The following is a 23152-nucleotide window of genomic DNA, read 5'->3' as shown; positions in this document are numbered from 1 at the left end:
TAGCCGCCATCTTGAACAGGCAGTCCGCCGCAATCTCTTCCATTCACTTGTATTGACGTAGCTGTGTTTGGCTCCAATAAATTCATCATAACGCGTCAAATTATTTACCAATTTTGAGATGAATATCAGACAGCCCGTTATTATACTACAGCCCGGTTAATTGTTATGCTTTATGCTCATTTATATACACAATTCTTTTCATATTTAAAAAAGATCTGGGGAAAAAAACGACAGCAACAATTAACTTGACCTGATATAAATTATGATTTTGTTTTTATTACTTTATTGAACAGTGTGAAATGATTGAAAATAGTGTTCTACTTTCGGATCATATTTTTAAATCTGACTCAAGAGTAGTGTTTCACCGGTCATGAACCTAAAGTTTAGGTTCATACCTATAGCGCAATACGTTTTAGTCCTAAGCGCACCGTACTGCGCTATAGGCTGTAGGCCTACAATTTACTAAAACTCATTCAAAATAACTGTTAATGTGGTTGCACAAGTGTCCACACCCTCTATCTATCTATCTATCTATCTATCTATCTATCTATCTATCTATCTATCTATCTATCTATCTATCTATCTATCTATCTATCTATCTATCTATCTATCTATCTATCTATCTATCTATCTATCTATCTATCTATCTATCTATCTATCTATCTATCTATCTATCTATCTATCTATCTATCTATCTATCTATCTATCTATCTATCTATCTATCTATCTATCTATCTATCTATCTATCTATCTATCTATCTAGATATACTATACTGTACTGTATATGTAAATACAGCATGTGTATTCATGTACTGTGTTATTTAACTTTGTCGCACTATTTGTGCAACAATAATGGCAGCTGTGTGTGCAACTCAATGTACCTTCTTACCTGATGGCGCAGTGTTTCCCGAGTAACTCCAATGTTTGCTCTCCACACCTACATACACTGTCTTAATGAGAAAGCTACCCTGACCTGAAGGCTTAATTAAAGACAGTTATACATACAGACAGGTGGACATGAAACACACACACTTTCCAGCAATGTGAGCCTCAGTTTCTAACTGAACAAGAGAGCAAAATGAAATAAAGTTATATGAGCCCGTAACCTTGTTCTCACCATTATGCTTTTATTGAATCTGAAGGGAACACTGCAAGTGTTTTTCAATGCCTTCGGGCCACAAGATTGTCAGAAGAAATATGGATTTTCATCTAGTTGCTATAAAAATCCCATTTACGTTCTTTCCCTTCCTTAATCAATGTCTCTTAAGGCATCACAGCGAATGTGAATTGATTCAACCTCATATATGCAATTTGAGTCAGGACATTTTGGAGACCCTCAAATTGTGCACAATATATCACTATAAAGTATAGTCAAGAAAAAACAAAATGAAGTGAAATCAATGCAAAAAACTTCCTGCAAAAAAAAAAAAATCCCACTACAGCATAAAGTGGTGCCCCGAGCTACAAATTTTATTTGTTCCATAAACATGCTTCTCACTCAAGTCGCTCGTATCTCAAATCACCGTTCTTAATTTAAATGAATAAAAATGCTATTAATCTGTTGTAGCTGCAAAAAAAACCTTTTTTAAATGAGGAAAAATATTACTCTAAAATACTGCACTTTATAAAAACATACAATGATGACATAATCTGCATTGCACAGCAGAAAACAGTGAGCACTCTTTTTATCATGCTGCCCCCAGGTGGCCAATGCACACACACCAGAAGGAGCAGCACAACATACATTGAACTGTTCAAAAACTGTTTAGTTTGATTACATTATGCTTCATTGCCACATATTGTTATAAACCACGCAATTTCATAGTGTAAACTTGAGAAAATATGGTCCCAATTTATTTATTTATACATTTATGTTTGTGTGGGGAGCGGGGGGGGGGGGGGGGGGTTAATGGCATTTGACATTTCCATTCATTTTAATGGGAAAAGTTGATTTGAGATTTGAACCTCGTATCTCACGACACAGCAGTAATTAAATTATGTCTTCAAAGCGCTGATCTGCCCTTAGATTTTTTTAAGTGGGGGTGTGGCGAGACAGTAATAGGTGAGATGGAAACCCCTCAAAGTGACATAAGCAAGGTGCGTGATTATCAGTCAACCTTTGTATGTGTGAGCATGAGGTGGGAGGGCGGGACTGAGTGGCAGCACAAGTGCACCGAGAGGAAAGATAGGGAAGTCTTACCAGGTTTACAAGGATCATGCCGCTTCACATATTCTTCTCTCTGGATTGTGGTCATTTCTCTATTCTCCACTAACATGGATGTATTGTTCTCCGAAAGAACAATATTTCCCACTGAGACTACCTAACCCTTCATGCCTATTTCTGGAACAAGTCAGACTCCATCAGGAATCAGCATGCTGGACTATTCACTCCATCCCATGATTCAGTGCCTCTTACTCTGCTTGTGGTTGTTGAACAGTTGGCACCGAGTGGCTGGCTCTATTGGCGATGGCAGGCTGATGTGGCAGAAGCCCAAGCCGATTCCTATCAGTCTAGAACAATCCCTTCTTCATGATACTTTTCCACCAGGATTCCTCTGGGGGTCTGGGACATCCGCCTTCCAGACTGAAGGATCCTGGGATCAGGATGGAAAGGGTGCATCCATCTGGGACCATTTCACCCAATCCAAGATGGACAATGTGGCCAGCGACAGCTATACTCACTGGGAAGACGATGTTCAGGCGCTTGAGTATCTGGGGGTGAAATCCTACTCTTTCTCCCTCTCCTGGCCCCGACTGTTCCCAGATGGGAACGCTAAAAGTCCTCCCATTGAACCTGCTGTGGAGCACTACAACCGCCTCATAAATAGGCTGGTGGAAAAGCAAATTGAACCCATCGTTACCATCCATCATTGGGATCTGCCGCTGGTCCTGCAGGAGACGTATGGAGGATGGAAAAACGACACACTTATCAGATTGTTTGGGGACTACGCAGCCTTTTGCTTCCGCACATTTGGGGACCGCGTTAGATACTGGCTAACAATGCATAACCCCTATCTGGTGGCTGTGCAGGGCTATGGCATGGGGGTGCATGCTCCTGGGGAAACAGGGGGGCTTGCTGCCTCTCTTGTTGTGGCCCACAACTTGATCAGGGTAAGTCCGTCAGCATGTGTGCTTGGATGCAAATGAACTATTTTCATCTTTTGTTCTCGGTAAAAACACCAATCTGTTGATATGTATTCTAATTTGTTTGCTATTTTCTTTTCTCAATAATCTGGACATTTTATGAGACGTGCGGGTCTAAAGTCCACCACGTTCGTACATTGTGTGACAGGAAGTCATGGAGCAGTCACTCATGTTTTTGCCGTTTAGTGCGCTGCACAGCTGGTGTGTGTTGACGCACATATGAGAAAAAGATCATTATCGCGTACCTGTTAGGTCGAATATATGATTACCACATCCGTGACTCAGGTCATCACCAGTGGTGGTCCGTGCTTGAATTGCACCGTAGCGTGAACAGCACCCCCCACCTTCTCTGACAATCACAAACAACCTGCACACACATGCATTCAACAATGAAAAACACTTATACAGTATTTTCTAAAATATATGAAAATATAATCATAAAAATACAGTCGTTCCTCGCTATATCACAGTTATCATTTTGCAGATTCAGTGTATCAGTGATTATTCGCTATTTTGAGGTGACATTTTCAATATGAGCTAGTACTGCAGATTCACATATAAGCCATGAGGAAAGACTGTAAAAAACACAGCGATTGTCCCAAATTTGTGATCATTTCACTCTTCACCCTTTCAAGTACCTTGTGTGCAAACTACGACCCGCGGGCCAAATACGGCCCGTTGGTCTTTTTAATGCGGCCCGCCGAAGGTTGGTCCACAATTAAGGTTCGATGTGAATGATTGCATTCATTTCAATTGGACTTGTAATGACAGGCCTTTCACCGCCAGGTGGCGCATTGACTTGAAGTTGCAGAACATGGGGTTTGGGGGGGTCTTTTCAACCACCTAGGACCTCTGTATCGCTCTACTTCTACTGATCACAACCCATTTGCAGCAATGCACAGGCTAAAATAGGTCATCAACAACACTGTTATCATTTTTTTAAAAAAGTATATTAAGATAAGATAAGATATCCTTTATTCGTCCCACACTGGGGAAATTTACAGCCTCCAGCAGCAAGAATGTATGTAGAAAGAAGAAAGGAGAAAGAGAAAAAAAAACAACAAACATCTTTCAATTAAATACAATATGAACACAAATGGATAAATTGCAGTACTATTTACAATTTTTCCTTCACATCATTTAATTATTATTATTATTATGATTGTTATTTTTTATTCATCAGCCTGACAGCAGTTGGTAGGAATGAGCGTCGGTATCTCTCCTTCTTGCAGCGCGGGTGTAACAGTCTCTGGCTGAAGGAGCTACCAAGTGCTGTCAGGGCGGGCTGGAGGGGGTGGGAGGGACTGGCCATCATAGCTTTTAGCTTAGTTAGCATCCTTCTGTTGCCCACCTCCTCCAGAGTGTCAAGGGAGCAACCCAGGACAGAACTGGCCTTCCTGACCAGTCGCTCCAGTCTCTTTCTGTCCCGGGCTGAGATGCTGCCTGACCAGCAGACAATGCCATAATGGATGGCCGAGGCCACCACCGAGTTATAGAACGTCTTAAGGAGTGACCCCTGAACCCCAAAAGACCTCAGTTTCCTGAGTAGGAAGAGTCGGCTCTATCCTTTCCTAATCAGGGCGTCCGTGTTTGTAGACCAGTCCAGTTTGTCGTTCAGAAGAACACCAAGGTACTTGTAGGAGGTCACCCTTTCTATGTCCATACCCTGGATGTTCATCGGTGCTGGTGAGGACTTTTTCCTGCAGAAATCCACAACCAACTCCTTAGTTTTCCTAGGGTTGATCTGGAGGAGATTCTGCTGGCACCAGTCCACAAAGTCCTTTGTCAGTCCCCTGTACTCCCGATCGTCCCCTTCTGTAATGAGGCCAACAATCGCAGAGTCATCGGAGAACTTCTGAAGGTGGCAGTTTGGAGTGTCGTGTCTGAAGTCCGAGGTGTAGAGGATGAACAGGAATGGAGCCAGAACAGTCCCCTGCGGCGCTCCAGTGCTGCAGAGAAGCCGGTCCGATTAATACAGTACTTTCATGCTTTTGTTGTGTTTGATATGGACTGTCAACAAATGCAGTTTTTTTAGTGTACCATAGCTCGTGCTGACCTGGCCCTTCTGTCAAATTTTAAAAGTCAATGCGGCCCCCGAGCCAAAAAGTTTGCCCACCCCTGCTGTAACCTGAAAACACGATAAGCTGTCCACTGTAGTAACTGCTGTCCCTGAAAGTTTAATGCAAAAGCGCATTTTGCCTTTTGCAAAGTACAACTAGTTTATGTTACACAACTGCACTTCTATGGTAAAAATCGTTCGCTAATTGAATATGATTGATAACTGACACCATGACTCTACATACACGGCTACAGCCATTTACCATACATCCTCATTCGTTCATTTCCATGACACTCAAAAGAACAGGCCTGCCGTGTTTTGAATGTAGTCAATGGCTTTAACTCGTATCCCAAGGCACCACTGTATTTGTACTTGATTACTTCCCATTGCTGAACACGATTGTAGAATATTGAGATGTTTTTCTGTGATTTCCAGGCACATGCCAATGCCTGGCACACCTATGATATCCACTACCGCCCAGCGCAGAAGGGTAAAGTGTCCATTGTTTTGGGTTCCCACTGGGTAGAACCGCAAAAAGGCCAACCCACAGCCACCGATGTCCATCTTTGTCAGCAGTCGATGGAAGCTGTTCTTGGCTGGTTTGCCAATCCCATTTTAGGTGATGGAGATTATCCATCTTCTTTGAAAATCAAGCACGATGGCCTCCTGCCTGTGTTCTCTAACGAGGAGAAGCTGTGGGTGAAGAAAACAGCAGACTTCTTTTCTCTGTCCTTTGGGCCAAACAACCTCCGTTTGGGACGCAACCTGCCCCACTTTGGCCAGGCTGTGTCTCCAGATCTGAGGCGCATCCTGGGCTGGATTAAGATGGAGTATGGGGACTTGCAAATTCTTGTGGCTGAGGGTGGATGGTTCTCTGAAGCTAGTGTGGGAAGAGAAGACACAGTGGCGATTTACTTGATGAAAAGATTTATCAACAACGTATTACAAGGTAAGTAGTGAAGCATATATTGTTGAAGCTGGATTATCCTTATTCATTGAAGTGTGATTAAATGAAATGTTCTTACTTGGGGTGCATTGATTAGTTGGGCAGGATAGGCACTGATTTACTTAATTTTGCTGGATTGGTGATTGGCATATTCCCCCGAGGACACGGATGTCAAACTCAAGGCCCAGGGGCCAGATCCGGCCCACCACGTCATTTTATGTGACACAAAAGACGTTGACATGTGGCAGTCGGCAGTGTTTACGGACGTACAGTAAACATGGTCCAACGTGTAGGAAACTCTGGTTCCGATAGAGCCAGTCTGTTTTAGACCTCTCTGTACTGCAACATAACAGATTCAATTGATCGTTTCAAGCTGCTACATTGCTTGCTGATGAGCTGTTCGTCTGAGTTAGGCACCTCATTGAGTAGGGACGGGGCTGGTCGCAACCTCACAACATCCACATTTCTCCAACTACTCCCCTTCGCTTTTTTTTTTTAAATCAAAACAACTAGCAGCTCAGGTTATTTCGAATGCCCCTGCAAATGGCCCCAGGGCATAGTTGTGACACCTTACTTTGATGAGCACATATGTAACTTCATCTTGTGAGTGCTGTGTTTTGTGTTCCAGCTGTCCGGTTGGATGGGATTCGGTTGCTAGGCTACACTGCATGGTCACTGGTAGACGGCTTTGAATGGAACTACAATTACTCAGTCCGCCGGGGCCTTTTCTATGTTGACTTCACTCATCCTAATCGAACCAGGACTCCCAAAACCAGTGCACAGTATTACAGACAGGTTATTGCTGACAATGGCTTCCCCCGAGTGGAACCCTCCAGCGAGGTTAAAGGTCATTTCCCCTGTGATTTTCAATGGGGTATTGCTGACTCCACCTTGCAGGTAACTGCATTCAGACAAAATGGACTGAAGCATATGCAACCAATCTCATCCATTTTTTTCCTCTCTCTCCCTTGTTAGGTTCGCTTTCACCCCTTCTCCCCTCAATTCACAGATCCCAATGTGTACAGTTGGAACTGGACAGGCGATGGATCATTGCATGCAATCCCAGGAGTAAAGCTTCACGCTAAGCGTTCCCAGTGCACAGACTATCTGGCCATCCGGAATCATCTTAAACTGTTTGCATCTACTGGGGCGACGCACTACCGCTTTGCTCTAAACTGGTTTCTGATATTACCACATGGAGACCTTTCTAGTGTGAATGTGGAGGCACTAAGGTAAAAATGCAGAAAAGGAAACTACAATACTGTACATGGGTCACAAATGCCTTTTCTAGTGTTAAAATAGGCAGACAAGGCAAGGCTGTTTTTTTCCAGTATACAGCACATTTTCATACACAAAGCAACTCAATGTGCTTTCCACAAAGCATTGACATACACAACAGCTAATGAAATTCAGAAGCAAAGCACAGAAAACAAACATAACTGACTAAAATTACTAAAAAATAAATAAAATAACTTGCATTGAAATTATTTAATTCCATTAGCAGAATACTTTAAAAAGACACTTAAAAGTATAGTGAAGAAAAAAATAGGTTTCTAAAATTAATCAAAGAAAAAAATATATATAATAATATTTAAAAGACATTAATCAAAGAGGAGAGGGTGTGTGTGGGGGGGGGGGTGAGGGGGTGTATCAAAGTTTATTAGGACTAAAGGGAGTTAATTTTCAGGCAGCCTGTAAATGATACCAATGAAGACACTTTATGTTGACATTATAACATTGCCAGAAATGAATCTAATGATGGCCTTCTTGCATCATACCTTGTAGTTTGTTCAGCAAATGTTAGTAATATCAGGCTTTGGGGTGAAATTTCAAAATGAACAAAACCTCAGTATGACCAATGGTGAACTTTAATTTGACTGTCTCTAATAGATTTGAAATGAACATGTCCAACTGTTAACTGTTTCAGCACTTTTTGCAGAACTTATTACTAACAAGGAACAGCCATATGCTGTTCATGCCCATTTTCGACATCATGAGACCGAGGCGAGACTTAATTGATCAACAGTGTAGTGCTTTTAACAGGATGTTCTCAGAATGAAGTGGCCAATGAGCTTAGAGTATCATCAGCAGGTTGCAATCGAGACACAGAAAGGCTGGAAGAGTTACAGTAAAGGCATAGAAGTGGACTTCTTTGGGATTTTTTTATAGTGGATCCTTGACATATCAGACGAGGGGTCACCGATTGAAGTTGATTGTCCGTTAAATAGAAGTAAATTTTTCATTGCCTAAAAACGCCCAATAAGATACAACTCACTATTTTCTGTCTGTTAATTCTGGAGTCAGTTTATTTCTAGTCCGTTAAGATGAGGTTCTGCTGTACCTGTTGTGAACGTTACCGTTGAGCTCCTTCTTAGTGAACAGATTAATTTGTTCAAAAAGCACTAAACAATTACACAGTTGGACATACCTAAGTGTGGATGTGAAGTTTATAGTGCATGTTAGATTCATTCAGAAATTTCACCCAAAAGTTCAATATCGCTCACTTTTTGCGAGTACGGTTTTCTTTGTCGATAACTTTCTTTTATGGAAAATAAAAACTAAACCAGCTCTTATGTTTAAAAGGTACTACCGGTGTGTCCTCACCGAGCTGAAGAGACTGGACCTTGAGGCTCTTGTTATCCTCTACTACCCGACGCGCAAAGCTCCACATCTGGGCTTGCCTGGCATCCTGCATGCCTCTGGAGGTTGGCTCAACTACAGCACAGTGGAGGCCTTTCAGGAATATGCATCACTATGCTACCAAGAGCTAGGCTCCTTGGTCCGTTACTGGATCACGGTGAATGAGCCTAACAGACTGACAGACATTTATTCCGATGCGAATGAGCAACATCGGGCTGCCCATAACCTCCTATTGGCTCACGCAAAAGCCTGGCGACTCCATGAGCGCATGTCCTCTCGTCAGCAGGGAGCTATGGTGTCCCTGGCGCTTCACGCTGACTGGGCTGAACCTGCAAACCCCTTCCTTCTACAGTCGCATGCAGCGGCGGTAGAGCGATTCCTTCTTTTTGAACTTGCTCGTTTCCTGGACCCGTTGTTGAGTACTGATGATGAGGAGAAGCAGGGCAAAGGAGACTACCCACTTGAAATGAAGGCTTACCTGAAAGAGAGAGCCCGACTTATGGGCCAACCCAGCTCTCCTCTTCCTACTTTTACCAAATCTGAAAGGGAGGAGCTCAAAGGTGCATTGAGTTTCATTGCGATAAATCATTTCACCACCCGCTTGGTCTCTCCAAATACTGGACAGCAAAACCAACCTGGCAATCATGACTGTCTTATCCTCTCCGATCCCACCTGGCCCTCCTCCAATATGGGCCAAGCTATAGTGCCTTGGGGGCTGCGAAAGATCCTGATGTGGGTGACTGAGCGATATGGAGGCGCTCGGCCTATCATTATCACAGCAAGTGGGGTTGATGACCAGGCTCCTATAGAGGATACCATGAGACAACACTATCTAAAAACTTACCTGCAGGAGGCTCTTAAAGGTCAGCCTTTATTTTTCCTACTGTACAGTGAACCCCTGTTTATATCTGCTAAGAAAAATTAAAAAAACGTTTTTCCCTCCCACGCTCATGAAACACATTATTATTACAACACACATTTTGAAGTATTCCTCTGTAATATTAGTAATTGTACAATATGTGAATTTTTTAAAGAGAGCTTGCTTCAAACTTTTTGCCACTTCCAGTTCAAGGTTACTGTAACACTGACACATCCAAACTTTGCATATTTCAACCCCAAAATGTTAAGGTAAGCCAGTTATCCAAGGCCTTCTAATGAAATACAATCATATTAAGCATAACGCTAAAGACAGTGGCTATTGGAAATGAGCATAGATCTTTCAATAATTATGGAGGCCATCCAAATTGTCTCAACTTAATAGAGAAACATACATACATCCAATATGCATAATTATGTTTTTGTATATATTTACATTATATGGTCCATTCCAGCAAAGCCGTGCTTTTTATTTAACTACTACATGCAATAATTTTATTTTCTATCTTTAGGTGTCATGTTAATGTTCAAACTGTGCATTATATTTCAGTGGCTTACAATAGCCCTGCATATACATTTTAGGAGTTAAAAAAACTATTTCTTGTTTTCAGGTGAAGAGCGAAGTATTTTAGGTGGTTCTTGGTGGTGGTAAAATGTTTGAGAAGCACTGATTTATGAAATGTGTTTTCCTCTGCCAGAAGTAATGTTCATTTTCATTCTTTTGTAATTTCCTTTCAGCGTGGATTAGAATGGTGTTGACACCAAGTCAAAGCTCGACAAGCAATATAGATTTTATGGCTATATTGCCACCTCCTATAAACTCCCAAGGAACCATAAAGATGATAAAAAGTGGGAGGGTAGAGAAACAATAGACAAAGAAAGATTCGTTTTCATACCTTGCCCTTCATGGCCATTTGCTCGCCTACATTGCACCAGCAGACACTAGTAGAGTTACATCAAAAAGACAAACCAGATGTAGGAATAAATTGACATTTAATTAATTTTTCTGTTTTGCTCCATGTTTTTTTTCAGCACGCCAGTTGGATGGAGTCAACCTATGGGGCTTCTATGTGTGGAAGTTACAGGATGATCATATACCTCAGTATGGTCTTTTCAGCTCAACCCACCACCAGTCGAAAGCAAAGGCCTCCATTGACGTCTACAAACAAATCATTACTCGGAGCGGTTTCCCCAAAGACGCTACCTTGCACACGTGTCGCTCCAGTGAGGTCAGACCAGCGTGTTCCTTCTGCGTGTGGGTGTCCAAGAACAAGGCGCTGACGGTCTTTGGCTGCTGCCTCATGCTCACAGCTGTCATCTTCACTGCACTGGTCTTCTCCACCGTCATCACCAGGAGAAATTACATGAAGGGTCGAAAGAGCAGAGTGAATATTATGAGCAGGAGAAGAAGAGGGAGGGGCAGTAGTCTGCTCATGTAGGCCTGTTGTCAAGCATTAAACACTGGGCATACTTATACCGTACATTGATGGAGGGGCTTTAAAATGGGTCCTTCGGGGTCTGCAAAAAAAAAAATAGCAAATCGCATATATGCCGGCGGATCCTGATATTGTCCAATTTTCTGAGAGAATAAAGGCATATTTCCACAATGAAAGGCACAATAGTTCAAGAAAAAAGTAGTATTTTAAAGATTTGCATGACTGTAGAACTTTCTTCTCTTGTTAAACTTCTGCTTTGAAAAATGGGAATTATCATCCCAACTAAATATGTCTTTGGTCCCCACCACCCACCCCCACAAAAATAGGCAACGGTTTAATTCTAATGCCACTTAGGGGTGACTACACATGGTGTTAGTTGTATTTAATTCATGTTAGGATTATGATGACGTCCTTGGAAAAATTACTGCCCTATAAGGGGTCTCTGGACCCAAAACAGTTGCAAAACCTGGCACTAGTGTACACGCAGACTGTAGGTGCCAATTTGATGTTGGTCGGTTTTTGTGTGTTTCATATGCCATGTATTATTCATATCTTCAATTGGCATATTTCATAAATGAGTAGGAATAATTGTCATTATTATTTCATGCATGTTAGAGTACTGTATTTCTTTGGCGGAACTGTTTGTTGTGATGTCACGTGATTGGCGAATGAGGACGGTGTGGAGATTAGGAGTGAGCCAGACGGAGACAGATGAGACCAGCTCAAGCCAAGAAGCGATACTGTTTTTTTGACCAGACAAACTAAAGAGAACCCTTTTCGTAAACCTTATTTTTTAACAAACAAAAAATACAAAGAAGCCATTGTCTTGTTGTTTGCGTTCAAGACTCGTCCGTTACCGGCACAGACAATAATTACAATTATAGCAATAATTGTTCTAATAGAGAAGCAGCTAAACTCCTCAATTTCCACTCTTTAAAAAAATACTGCTGGCCATTCAAAATTCCAGAATGGGGGCTCTAAGATCCAAGATGTCTACCTCAAAATTGATTTTTTCCCCCCTGTATAAATCGGAACTCATGTTGAATATAAAAAAGTGTGGAATTGTGGATATTTACCAAGTGCATGTCTGGATATATTACGGTTCTTGAGCTACAGCACCAAGGTACATTTGAAGACTCGGGAGAGCAAAACATTTGCACCATTAATTGATGTTAATTTGTGAATTGGGTAATATTAAATGTTATTTCTGTAACCTTTTTTCACAGTATGATTATAACATAACATTCGAAGACCAAGATGGCTACCATGAACTTGGAGTAATCAAATCTTCGAGGGTTAAAGTGAACTTCGCTGGTTAAAGGAGAGCCCCATGGGCTTTATTCATATCCCAAAATAACAAATTAATCGTGGATGTTTGTGAAAAGACAATCTGACTGGTATGACTGTCGTCTTGGAGATGTAACAATGTCGCTCCCGTGTGGACATAATACAAGTACCGGTAGCTCTTTTTTATTCCCCTAAGGGTTGAAAAATGAAATGAATCGCGTTTTGTTGGAATTACAATGTAGAGAAAGACCTTGGGTGTTAGATAGGAACTGGGTTTAAGGAGGAATATCGAAAACTAAGTGCTGCTTTAATAACAACAACAAAAAAGTAAATACATTTTATTCCAACAAAAAGTGGAGAATTCCTAGCTACTAATATTTCAAACATTTTGTCGTAAAATGTTCCCTGCTTCAGAAAAGGTTTCATCTCATGTACTTTATGAAATTAACAACTGATTAATTGGAATAAACTGAATAATACTCAAATCAGCTGTACTTATAGAGCACTGTAAAACAACCACCGCTTTAAACAAAGTGCTATACAAGTCAAGTCAAGTCAAGTCAACAGTATTTATAGAGCACTTTCAAACAGCCATCGCTGTATACAAAGTGCTGTACATGGAGCGATTTAACATACACAATAAACAGTAAGACGAATTGGTAATAAAGGCGCTAGAAAGCACCAAGCAGTAAAATCAAGATCAAGTCTAAGTCGTGCTGAGTCGAACGCCAAAGAATACAAGTGAGTTTTGAGGAGGGCTTTAAAGGCTTTAATGGGCAGTGAGGAGGCTTGCCGAATGTTCAGTGGGAGGTCATTCCAGAGAGAGGGACCAGCATGGAACAAACGTCATTCATACAACAACAAACAATAAAACAATAGATTAATAAACAAAGATAGTAGAAAGCACAACAACAGTAAAGCTAAAAATCAAGTCTCATGCTGAGACAAAGCCAAAGACTAAAAATTAGTTTCAAATTTTAATGATGGCAGCAAGGGGGGCTCGCTTAACGTACAGCAGGAGGTCATTCCAAGGAGAGGGACTAGCAACAGAAAACGATCCATCCCCGTGCCTCCACTTCATTCTCGGTACCCTTAATAATGTCTGGTTTGCAGACCTGAGGCAACGGGCAAGGGTGTAGGAACAGAGGAGCTCAGACAGGTGAGGTGGGGTGTTTGTGTACACCACCACAAACTACAGTAATCAAAGTATCAAAAAGTCTCCCCCTCAAAAAGTAAACAATGAAAGCCTTTTTTTCTTCTTATACACTGTTAGTGTCGTGTTATTTTGTCAATATGTTATTGTGGTGGTTTTAGTAGCGATGTGGTACCTTTGATAGAGGGTGTTTGTAATGTTCTAATACTACTAATACTAAAATATACAGTATATTTTAAAACAAATAGGTTTACAGTTTTATAGTTTAAAAAAAACAGTTTTTTTTAGTAAAACAGTGTTTTACTGTTCCATTGTCCAGTAGCATGTTAGTGTGTAATTTTTTTTTTTCAGGAAGATTTTTATTTACTGACGTACTTCAAATGAAGTATTTTTTTTTCTATTTATCGCCAATGACATGCAGGCACAATCCAATGCTATTCCTGTTGCCATTCATACGAGATAATCATAGTTCTATGTCTGACTAAAAAGGGCGAGAACTGATTAAGAAAATGAGTGAGCAAATTGATACTTGGCTGTGTTCTATGGCTGTGATTCCTTATCACGGTACCGTAGTATTATTAGTGTGTCACAAAAGATCTTACCAGGCTTGCTGCAGGAAATTGCCCGATTTCACTTGATTGGGACGAAAATGAATATTTATTTATTCATGATGAAGCATATGTCTTTGCTCATCTCTATGTGCCAGTGACATGGGCGATAGTGACAGGCAGAATAATTAAATGCGCTTTCGGGAGACCTGTGTATCTCAATATTTCAGCATATACTAACTACAGTATATGGGTCATTCCAGAAGTGGAGGATAATTTAGGTTCCATCATTTTTCTTTTACGGTATAGGTTAATCAAATAAGTAATACAGAACTATATGATTTCGTTCAGCCATCTCAACCATGAATGGTGCACTTTTTATGAAATCTTTGCTTCTGTATTTTGTACATGTTTAATATAATAATATATGTTTTTCCCCCCTGGATTTTAGATTAGTGACAGCCTTGATGAGCAGATGTAAAGAAGCAGTTTAATATGTCATATGGCATATGGATATGGATTGTTATCATTGTTATGATTATTATTGCTACACTAAACAATAATACGTCACGCAGTAATTAACCAATGGCAGGCGACGTTGAGAATGCCAGTGTGCGTCACGTTGCTCGCTCTCAGACAGACTTGATGCAGTTTGCCATTAAAATGTTTTCGGTGCTTTCAACCTTGCAAGTCTTACCCGATTGATGGTAGCACACACACATAGAGAGATACGGTTGAACGAATTAAACGCCACGCCGACAAAAAGACCGTCAGCCCGGTGCGCTCCAGGAGCACAACGAAGCAGCGGTTACTTTGGAGGTTGTTTCCTACAAAGCTGTGTGTTCCTGTGGGCACGACAAGCAAGTTAACGTTCCTTCGTCAGGCCCGGACAGACAGCGGCGAGGAGGCCCCAAACCGCACTGGGAGACCGGGTGGAAAACCATGGCTAACATCGCAGTCCAGAGGATAAAACGGGAATTCAAGGAGGTGCTCAAAAGCGAAGAGGTCAGTCGAAGCGTTTGATTCTACCGGATTTTCTTTGTCCTGGCCGGCTATGATAGGAAGAACGCCACTGACGCGTCCCTGGCTCAGCTGTCAGCTAACCGCCGGTTAGCTAGCAGAGCTAACTTGCGAGCCGCTTTTCAGTTTCACCAAAGTAGCTCTTCGCCGCCGCTATTGAGCTCACGTGGACAGCTTGGCGACTCGCATGCAGCCGTATCACCCAACCAAGCGCGTCTCAAGAGCCAAATTAAACCCAATTTTACATGGCGTGTCTGAACTAGCGCACTGTCGCCGTATGGTAACTGCTAGCTCAATTAGCCATCAAAGATAGTTCGTTAAAGTATTGTGTCATCGATTCAGTCACGGTTTATATTAAATCGTATGTTTCTCTGTACGCCAAACGTGCTCAGGGTTCCCAACAAGTTGGGAGGCAACAGTTGAAATAGATGTTGTTCGTGGTGTGGGGTTTCATTTTTATGCTGCATAGGCAGGTTTGTGTTTTGACAGCACGCTCAATTAACGCTTTCAAGCCTGTCTGTCTTGCTCACTGCTTCTTTGCTTCTTCACCGTTTCAGACGAGCAAAAACCAGATTAAGGTGGATCTGGTGGACGAGAACTTCACAGAACTTAAAGGGGAGATAGCAGGGCCACCTGACACACCGTATGAAGGTGAGAGGCCTCTGGAGACTTCCTCTGAGACTGCTTCCATTGCAGCCAGCCATTAATTTTATTCTTCAGCAGGCCGTGCAAAATATCACTTCACTTCAAAGTTGCCCTGTATGATCAATAAAACACCCCGACTATTACTATTCCCACCATGTCTGAACAACAAGGCCTAGAAAAGTCAAACAAAAAAAGCCGCAAAACAATCATACTTAGTTGCACATGTACATGAATCCGTATTCAACTTGAGTGGAGTAAGTGGGCCAAAGTCATAATAGGTATTCATAGGCGCACAGCATTTTTAGGTGGAACAGGTGTAATAAATTCTTGTGGAAATGCTTGGATTGTATTATCACGGTCTGAAAAATGGTTCCGTTTTGACAACATACAACCTGATGCCACAAGGTGCAAAGCCTCCGGAGACTTGGTTGCAAACAGCAGTCTTTCTTCTATTCCAGCCATTAACTTCATTCCTCTCTGTTTACTAAAACCAACCTGATTTCTACAATACTATATCCAGACGAGTGTCTGCCAAGCTTTAACTGTTGACAATATGTGTTGTTTCGAAATGACCCTTTCTCATTCTGCATACACAGTGTGATGTTTGGATCAGCGTTGATATTATGTCCGGCTAAATTTGGTTTGACACTATAGTTCCTGACCCTGTATCCATAGCAATTTTACTCAAATTAGATAATATCTGGAAGACACTTTAAATACATTTTTAATACAGCAGCACCTTGATTTTCTTGTTTACTACATTCTGTGGCCATGCTCGTAGTTTAATTTACTTGTATGTCAAATTAGTTGTCCCTATTGAAATACCATTAATCTGTTGCAGCCCCTCAAAAAACTACCACACTGTTTTAGTGTAGCACCGTAGTGTGTGTAAGCCAAATAAAACAAAATACAATGGAATGTGCAGACATCAACCTGTATTGTAACGTAATGTAATAATACATCAGATTTATATGGCGCTTTTCTGGACACTCAAAGCGCTCACAATGGATATGTCATTCATGCACTCGAACGTTCACACTATCCTGGTAAACTTTGTATGTAGTTATAGCCGCGTTGGGGGAGGCTGACAGAGTCAGCTGAAGTATATAAAAAAGAAAGTCTAGGTTCTGTTCAATGATCAGAGTATTCAACTTTACCACTGCGCAGTGATGATTATAGCTTGAAAATGATTGATTGCGCATTGCATGCTTCAGGATTAACATGGGCTCCCTGCTGAAATCAACAGGTGGCTGACGCAGCAAACTAGCAACGCTGCCTTTGTTGTGTGGAATATTGTTACCAAAAAATGATACAGGAAGCAAGGTTACTTGCTCAATTTGCAAGTTTGTTCTTAAATATAATCCAGGACGAAAGAAAAAGGAATTTGGTTAGTTGAAGGACATGCTACATCGCACTCCTGTAAAAATGAAAAGATGTTGGATGACAAAATGAAGGCAGCAGTGGTCGATCAACAAACACTTAATTATGAACATTGGAATAAACAACTCGTTTTGCTCAAGCCTTTATCAGGTTGACCAGGGTTTCCCAACCAGGAATACTCAAGCACATTGCAAGGGTGTACGTGGTAACATTTAATAATTTATTTCAAGGGCTGTTGTGGTTTACAATTTTCTGGCCAATCACATCCCCTGTCTTTAAAAATCCTGACTTGCTGATTTAAAATTTAGGCTATCCTGATTTTTTTTCCTCATAATTAACAGCATACACCTCCGACGTTCCAACCTTGTTTTATCATAAAATACAGAATAATACATGTGAAACTTTATAAATCCGTCTTTTTTTATTTTTTATTTTTCCTGGGTCTGGCCTGAACATAAAAAAACAACACATGAACTTAATGCTTCTGTTGACATGAATTTGACAACTGCTTGTTCCACTTCGCTGACGGACCTGTGCCAATGAATTTTGACGGAAGCATGCACTGATTGGGTGGGGTCAAGTAACAGGCTTGTTGTGTGATGTCCCGCCACAAGACACAGAACGATATTTATCTGGTAGTCCGACAACGCGAACGCCATGAATGACAAAAACATTGTGTATTTTGAGAAGACCGCTACATACTACTACTTTATCAAGTCGACCAGTAGAGACCCTGACGTTGATCAACATGAATTGGTGTCATTTACAAGTGCCAGCTGTCTGCAAGGCCAGTCAGGAATTTGCATGTTATTGGATGAAGGAGTGCCAGGGAGGGTCCTGTGCAACTGTGAAAGTGTGCAGAGCAAGTTGGCAACTGAAAAAGATGATATTCACTGAACTGTCATATCCTTAGTAGCATTGACTACAAGAAAATCTGATGTCGCTGGACCTCGAATGTTAGGACAGGTTTTTTAGTATAAACTAAGATTACGGGCTTTTAACTGGCGTGACATCAGGAACTTAGCCGATTAGTCTGAGTGTAAGTTTCTGGATGTGAGCATATTGTTGCTCCTTTTGAGTGTTGTCATTTGTCAGGTTAACCATTTGCCTTGTTCAGTAGGAATTTTCTCAGTGGAATTCCATTGCAGCATCATCATAAATTCCTATGGATAAATCAAGAGTGACAGACAGATGAACCTGCACTTACAATTTGGAGACGATAACAGCCACTTGCTGCCTGACCTCTCTCTCTCGATGAATGAGAATGTCATTTTTATTTGTGAATGATCTTTGTTCCTTTATTTCAGGGGGTCGATACCAGCTAGAAATTAAAATTCCAGAGACATATCCTTTCAATCCACCCAAGGTAGATTGGCGTTTAATTGTTATGTTACAGATGCTGTTGGAATAGTTGCCAGATGTACAAATGATTTGTAGCAGTCAATTTGTCTTTCTGTCGATCACGCAGGTACGGTTCATCACAAAGATCTGGCATCCCAACATCAGTTCAGTCACAGGTGCAATATGTTTGGACATTCTCAAAGACCAGTGGTGAGTCTGTTTTTTTAAGTGTCGTACATTGCCCATACTAGGCATGCGCCTATGACTAGTCAGCCATAGGCGGACAGCAGAGCATGTTTATCAACGCCTGGCATTTTCTAAAAGTTAACTATATCTACCCAATTAAAAGCCACAACAGCTACATTTAGCCATAAAAATGCATCTGTACATACATTGGCCATTTTGGCTTCAGCGCCGCGAGTCCCAATGTTGTTATATAACACGGTATGTTTGCAGAGACAGGTCACTCAAAAAGATTATATATGTATATATATGTATGTGTGTGTGTGTGTGTGTGTGTGTGTGTGTGTGTGTATACATATATATATACACACACATGAATATGCAGCGATGGCTGTCTGAAAGTGCTCTATAAATACAGTTGAGTTGAATAGTAACGCTGGTAGGTGCCCCTCGCTCCCATATAATGCTGAACGTAGCTCGTTACACAGTAGCATCAGTCTTTCTTTTTGTCACACGAGGCAACGGATAAATATAATGTCGGGTTGGAACTCGTGAGAAAAATTCATAAACCGTGCCACATTAAAACGCCAGGGTGTAAAGCGAAAATCAATAGCTGCTTATATATTATGGAAAATACGCTAATTGTTATATATGTTATGTTAATTCATTATGAGACTGCTTGAATGTGTTTTTTTTAAGGTTTGAAACCTGCTTACGTTTTGAATGTAGCTATACTTTCCATTTCACCATTTTCTTATGAGGGAAGAGCACCGCAAGCATAAATGTACAAGAATGTGTTCACATTTCATTATTTTCTTACAATATATAATTGACCACAATCAAAATAATGTTTCAAATTGATCGTTGAATTTCATCAGATAAATCGTTAGTTTTGGGAGAAAAAAAACAATGACCAGCCTTATTAAGATTGCTGTCCAAAGGGGGGAAAAAAGCATCTCCAACTTTTTGAAGCCCCCCCCCCCGTCAATCCATTATCCCGACACATTTGGATAGTACCCACGTACATGCAGTCCCACACATGAACAAAATCTTAAGATTCAGGCTTTTCATTGGACATGGACTCTTCGTAAATGTGGGCATCATGTGTGATGAGCTGTGTTTGTATCTTTCAGGGCTGCGGCCATGACGCTGAGGACAGTCCTCTTGTCACTACAAGCTTTACTGGCAGCTGCAGAGCCAGATGATCCACAGGATGCAGTGGTAGCCAATCAGGTCAAGCCACTATGCATGTTTCCACAATTTGTTGGCCCTTTTATGTATGTTTGGTACTGTCAGTACTTTTAAGGGAATGACATGGAGCAAAATATTGGATTGGATGAAATTTGGTTCTCAAAGTTAGCAAAGAATAGTTCCGTTTGTTTATGAGACTATTTTATCCAATCACTGATTGAGATTGAGTTAGGCTGCTTTGGTCTTCAACCAAGCCTAGAAGATGGATGGATGGATGGATGGATGGATGGATGGATGGATGGATGGTTGAAGACCCTTTGAAGTGCCTGGCTTCAGAGGGTGGGAGTCCCTCATGAGTGGTCACTAAGCCTTTCTGTTTGCCAACTTGGCTTCTAGGACCATAGGGACACTCAAGACTCCACCACGTTAGGGTAACCGCTCATGGAGGGGTCTATAGTCATTCTCCACATATAATAAATAGGTCATTTGTACCAGTTTTTCGACGGAATGTCTTTGTATGAATGTTGTGAAGCTGTTCATGTGTAAAAATAAGTCAATTATATGCAACAACAGAGTACCTCGACATTCAACAATCTCTTGCGAACAAAGGGATGAGTGAACTGTCTTTACTTAATCACAGCACAATAATGGAAGGTTTGATTCAAATTATACTTTTACCTGGTTTTGAAAAAGTTCATTTGTGGCCTTTCACGCCACACTTCTGAACCATACTACCTGACGATCACTCACAAACAAGTTCTAAGTAGTTTAAAACGAGGTCTCCCATTTCAGCTAAGCTCTGGTAGGACACTGTCGTTTTCTAGTGTGTAAATGACTAACATGAGAATGCAGTTATGTAAAGACGGCGCATGTGCAGACTGGACGCAGTGATCAATGACTTATCTGGGAGTCTCGTGTGTAATTAGTCATGCTCGGCCTTGTTTTGTGGGGTGTAAAAAGTTTTCTGGTGTTTAAGGCAATGTTGTTGTTTTTTTCAATCCATCTGTGAGACAACTTTCTTAGGAAATACCAAATTTCTGGGAGTCTTGCGGCTAATCAATGTCCAGATTTTTTTAATGTCTAAATTTCACTGTTGTGACTTTAAATCAGCGCTTTGATCTCTAGAAATTATGTTTCCTCAGTTTAATTGTTTCACTTTTAAATGCATTACATCTGCATTTAATTACTTCAAATTGGATTCTTGTCTTGTCTTTTGACAACAGAATATTTTGCTGGTGCGACGCTTGATCCCCTTCATTCAAATGCTCGTTTGTTCCACAGTACAAGCAGAACCCAGAGATGTTCAAACAGACGGCGAGGCTCTGGTCTCATGTCTACGCTGGCGCTCCAGTCTCCAGTCCAGAGTACACACGCAAAATAGACGAACTTTGTGCCATGGGCTTTGAAAAAGTGAGCATCACTCTGTCACATTTTTCACATACCAAGCCATATTCTGTCCGATTTCCCATGTGCATTTCTTCTCCAGAATGCAGTAATAGTGGCCTTGTCATCAAAATCCTGGGACGTGGAGTCGGCGACGGAGCTACTAATCAGTAACTGAATCTTGACGACAGCTTTTACATCATCCTCATGCCACCCACCCCCTCCCTCACACACCCTCGTATTCCCGCCATCTCTCAGCATCTATTTCCGCATCACACCTTCTGTTTCACAGTGGACTCTGCCCCGCCCGCACTTCCCCTTCTCTGGTGTGCCACACACTCCAATCAGTTGCTTGGCAAGTTCAGATTGTTGTCCCACTCGGAAGGTCATTCAACATTCCGGTCAGCGCTACAATCAGAAGGCTGACCACTTTAGTCCCCGCCCCGTGACCCGGCCGCCACATCTCTGACCCTCTACGACAGGCATTCGTCACCTATGCAGGCATTCACGTTCAGTTTTGTAAATGCTTTTTGTAAGCGAGAGTCACACCATTCAGACTTGCCTGGAGTCCCAAAGCAAATGTCATTTTTAAATGTAGACAACGACAACCCATATCCATCATGATACGCCACTAATGGCATTTGTGAGTGTAGCCTAGTGTAAATAAATTCCACAAATCCAATTTCATTGTTTAGGCCAAGAAGGCGGGACACATCGAAATAATTCTGGGACACACACAATGAAGGCTTATTCCTTCTTTTAGACTCCACATCAGTTCAAAGCACCCCCGGTTTTCGTCACATTCATGTGACGCTGTCTCAATACAAGTTGAGAACCAGGTTAATGTCATTCCAACCAAAATACATTTACAGTGTACAATGCTCTTATTTTGTTTGCTCTCTTCAGCAGTCTGACATCCTCCCCACCGGTTCATTACTTGAATAAAACCACCCGTCTCTTCTCACAACATTTAAAATAAAAAAAACGTGTATTATTTGGTTTTGACCTTCCACAGGAATATATTTGGATTCTTGTTTTTAAAAAACCTCGAATAAACACATTAATTGCAACCTCCAAAATAAAAGAAAACGTTTAAGTATTGCGTTACCCTGACAATGCCAGCAGATACTGTATGTCATAAGATTCATCTGTAAATAAAGATAAAGTCTGTGTAAATTAATACTATGTCTTTTTGTGTGTCTAGTTGTATTTCCTACTACAACACAAACCCAACACTACAAGACTTGAGTGACTGCCAAAATTAGTCTTATTAGGTGGCTATTTGAACTAAAAAAACAAAACAAAAAGGGAGGGCGGTGGAGGTAGAAGCCAAAATCGGCTATTGAAATAGAAATATCACAAAGATGGACTTGCATATCTGTCTAGTCGAGGAAATGCTACACGTATGAAGATTTATGAGTGTATCTCATACAGTGATACTGTATAGACGCGTGTTTACTCCTACCATTGTTAGACTTGGGTACAAACTTGTTTTTAGTACTTCAGGCAGGGTTATAATCATTTATCATGAAATACAGATCACCTCACATTCACGGGAAGGTAATGAACAGGGTAACAGATGGTACACCAGCTTGCATGTTGTGCCTCTTAGATTGTCTCCAACAAACCCTGGAAATGAGCGCTATATTTCAAGACCGCAGCGGCACAAGACTGCGAACCACTTATTGGCAATAAAACAGCCCATATGACTAAAGAAAAATGAATATGACCCAGCTTTCAACGCTTCCCATGAGACAAAAGCCTCTCCGTCACTACTAGTACCAATATCTACTCACCAGACACAAAGGTACACATGCGGTTAATAAGTCTATGAACTACATTAAACATAGTGCCTCAAAAAGAACAAGATACAGTGGTTAGCGCGTCGACCTCACGGTGCAGAGGTTGCGGGTTCGATCC

General features: G+C 41.3%; 2 protein-coding genes across 2 annotated transcripts; both read left to right on the top strand.

Annotated features, from left to right (window-relative positions):
• The first annotated feature begins 2373 nt into the window (after positions 1 to 2373).
• Positions 2374 to 11281, top strand: klb (klotho beta). The gene is made up of 6 exons (XM_052079971.1): positions 2374 to 3111; positions 5639 to 6152; positions 6778 to 7046; positions 7125 to 7381; positions 8733 to 9652; positions 10698 to 11281. The coding sequence occupies exons 1-6, from the start codon at positions 2374 to 2376 to the stop codon at positions 11102 to 11104; spliced, it is 3105 nt and encodes a 1034-aa protein (XP_051935931.1). The 3' UTR covers positions 11105 to 11281.
• Positions 11282 to 14694: 3413 nt separating this feature from the next.
• LOC127611049 (ubiquitin-conjugating enzyme E2 K) lies at positions 14695 to 22412 on the top strand. Its single transcript, XM_052081382.1, has 7 exons — positions 14695 to 15094; positions 15667 to 15760; positions 18442 to 18500; positions 18603 to 18685; positions 19792 to 19891; positions 21131 to 21259; positions 21336 to 22412. The coding sequence occupies exons 1-7, from the start codon at positions 15032 to 15034 to the stop codon at positions 21408 to 21410; spliced, it is 603 nt and encodes a 200-aa protein (XP_051937342.1). The 5' UTR covers positions 14695 to 15031; the 3' UTR covers positions 21411 to 22412.
• The last annotated feature ends 740 nt before the right edge of the window (positions 22413 to 23152 follow it).

Source organism: Hippocampus zosterae, chromosome 1 (assembly GCF_025434085.1).
Source record: "Hippocampus zosterae strain Florida chromosome 1, ASM2543408v3, whole genome shotgun sequence".
NCBI classification, from domain to species: Eukaryota; Metazoa; Chordata; class Actinopteri; order Syngnathiformes; family Syngnathidae; genus Hippocampus; species Hippocampus zosterae.
Note: the sequence above shows the minus strand (reverse complement) of the source record. Positions and strands in the feature narration are given on the sequence as shown.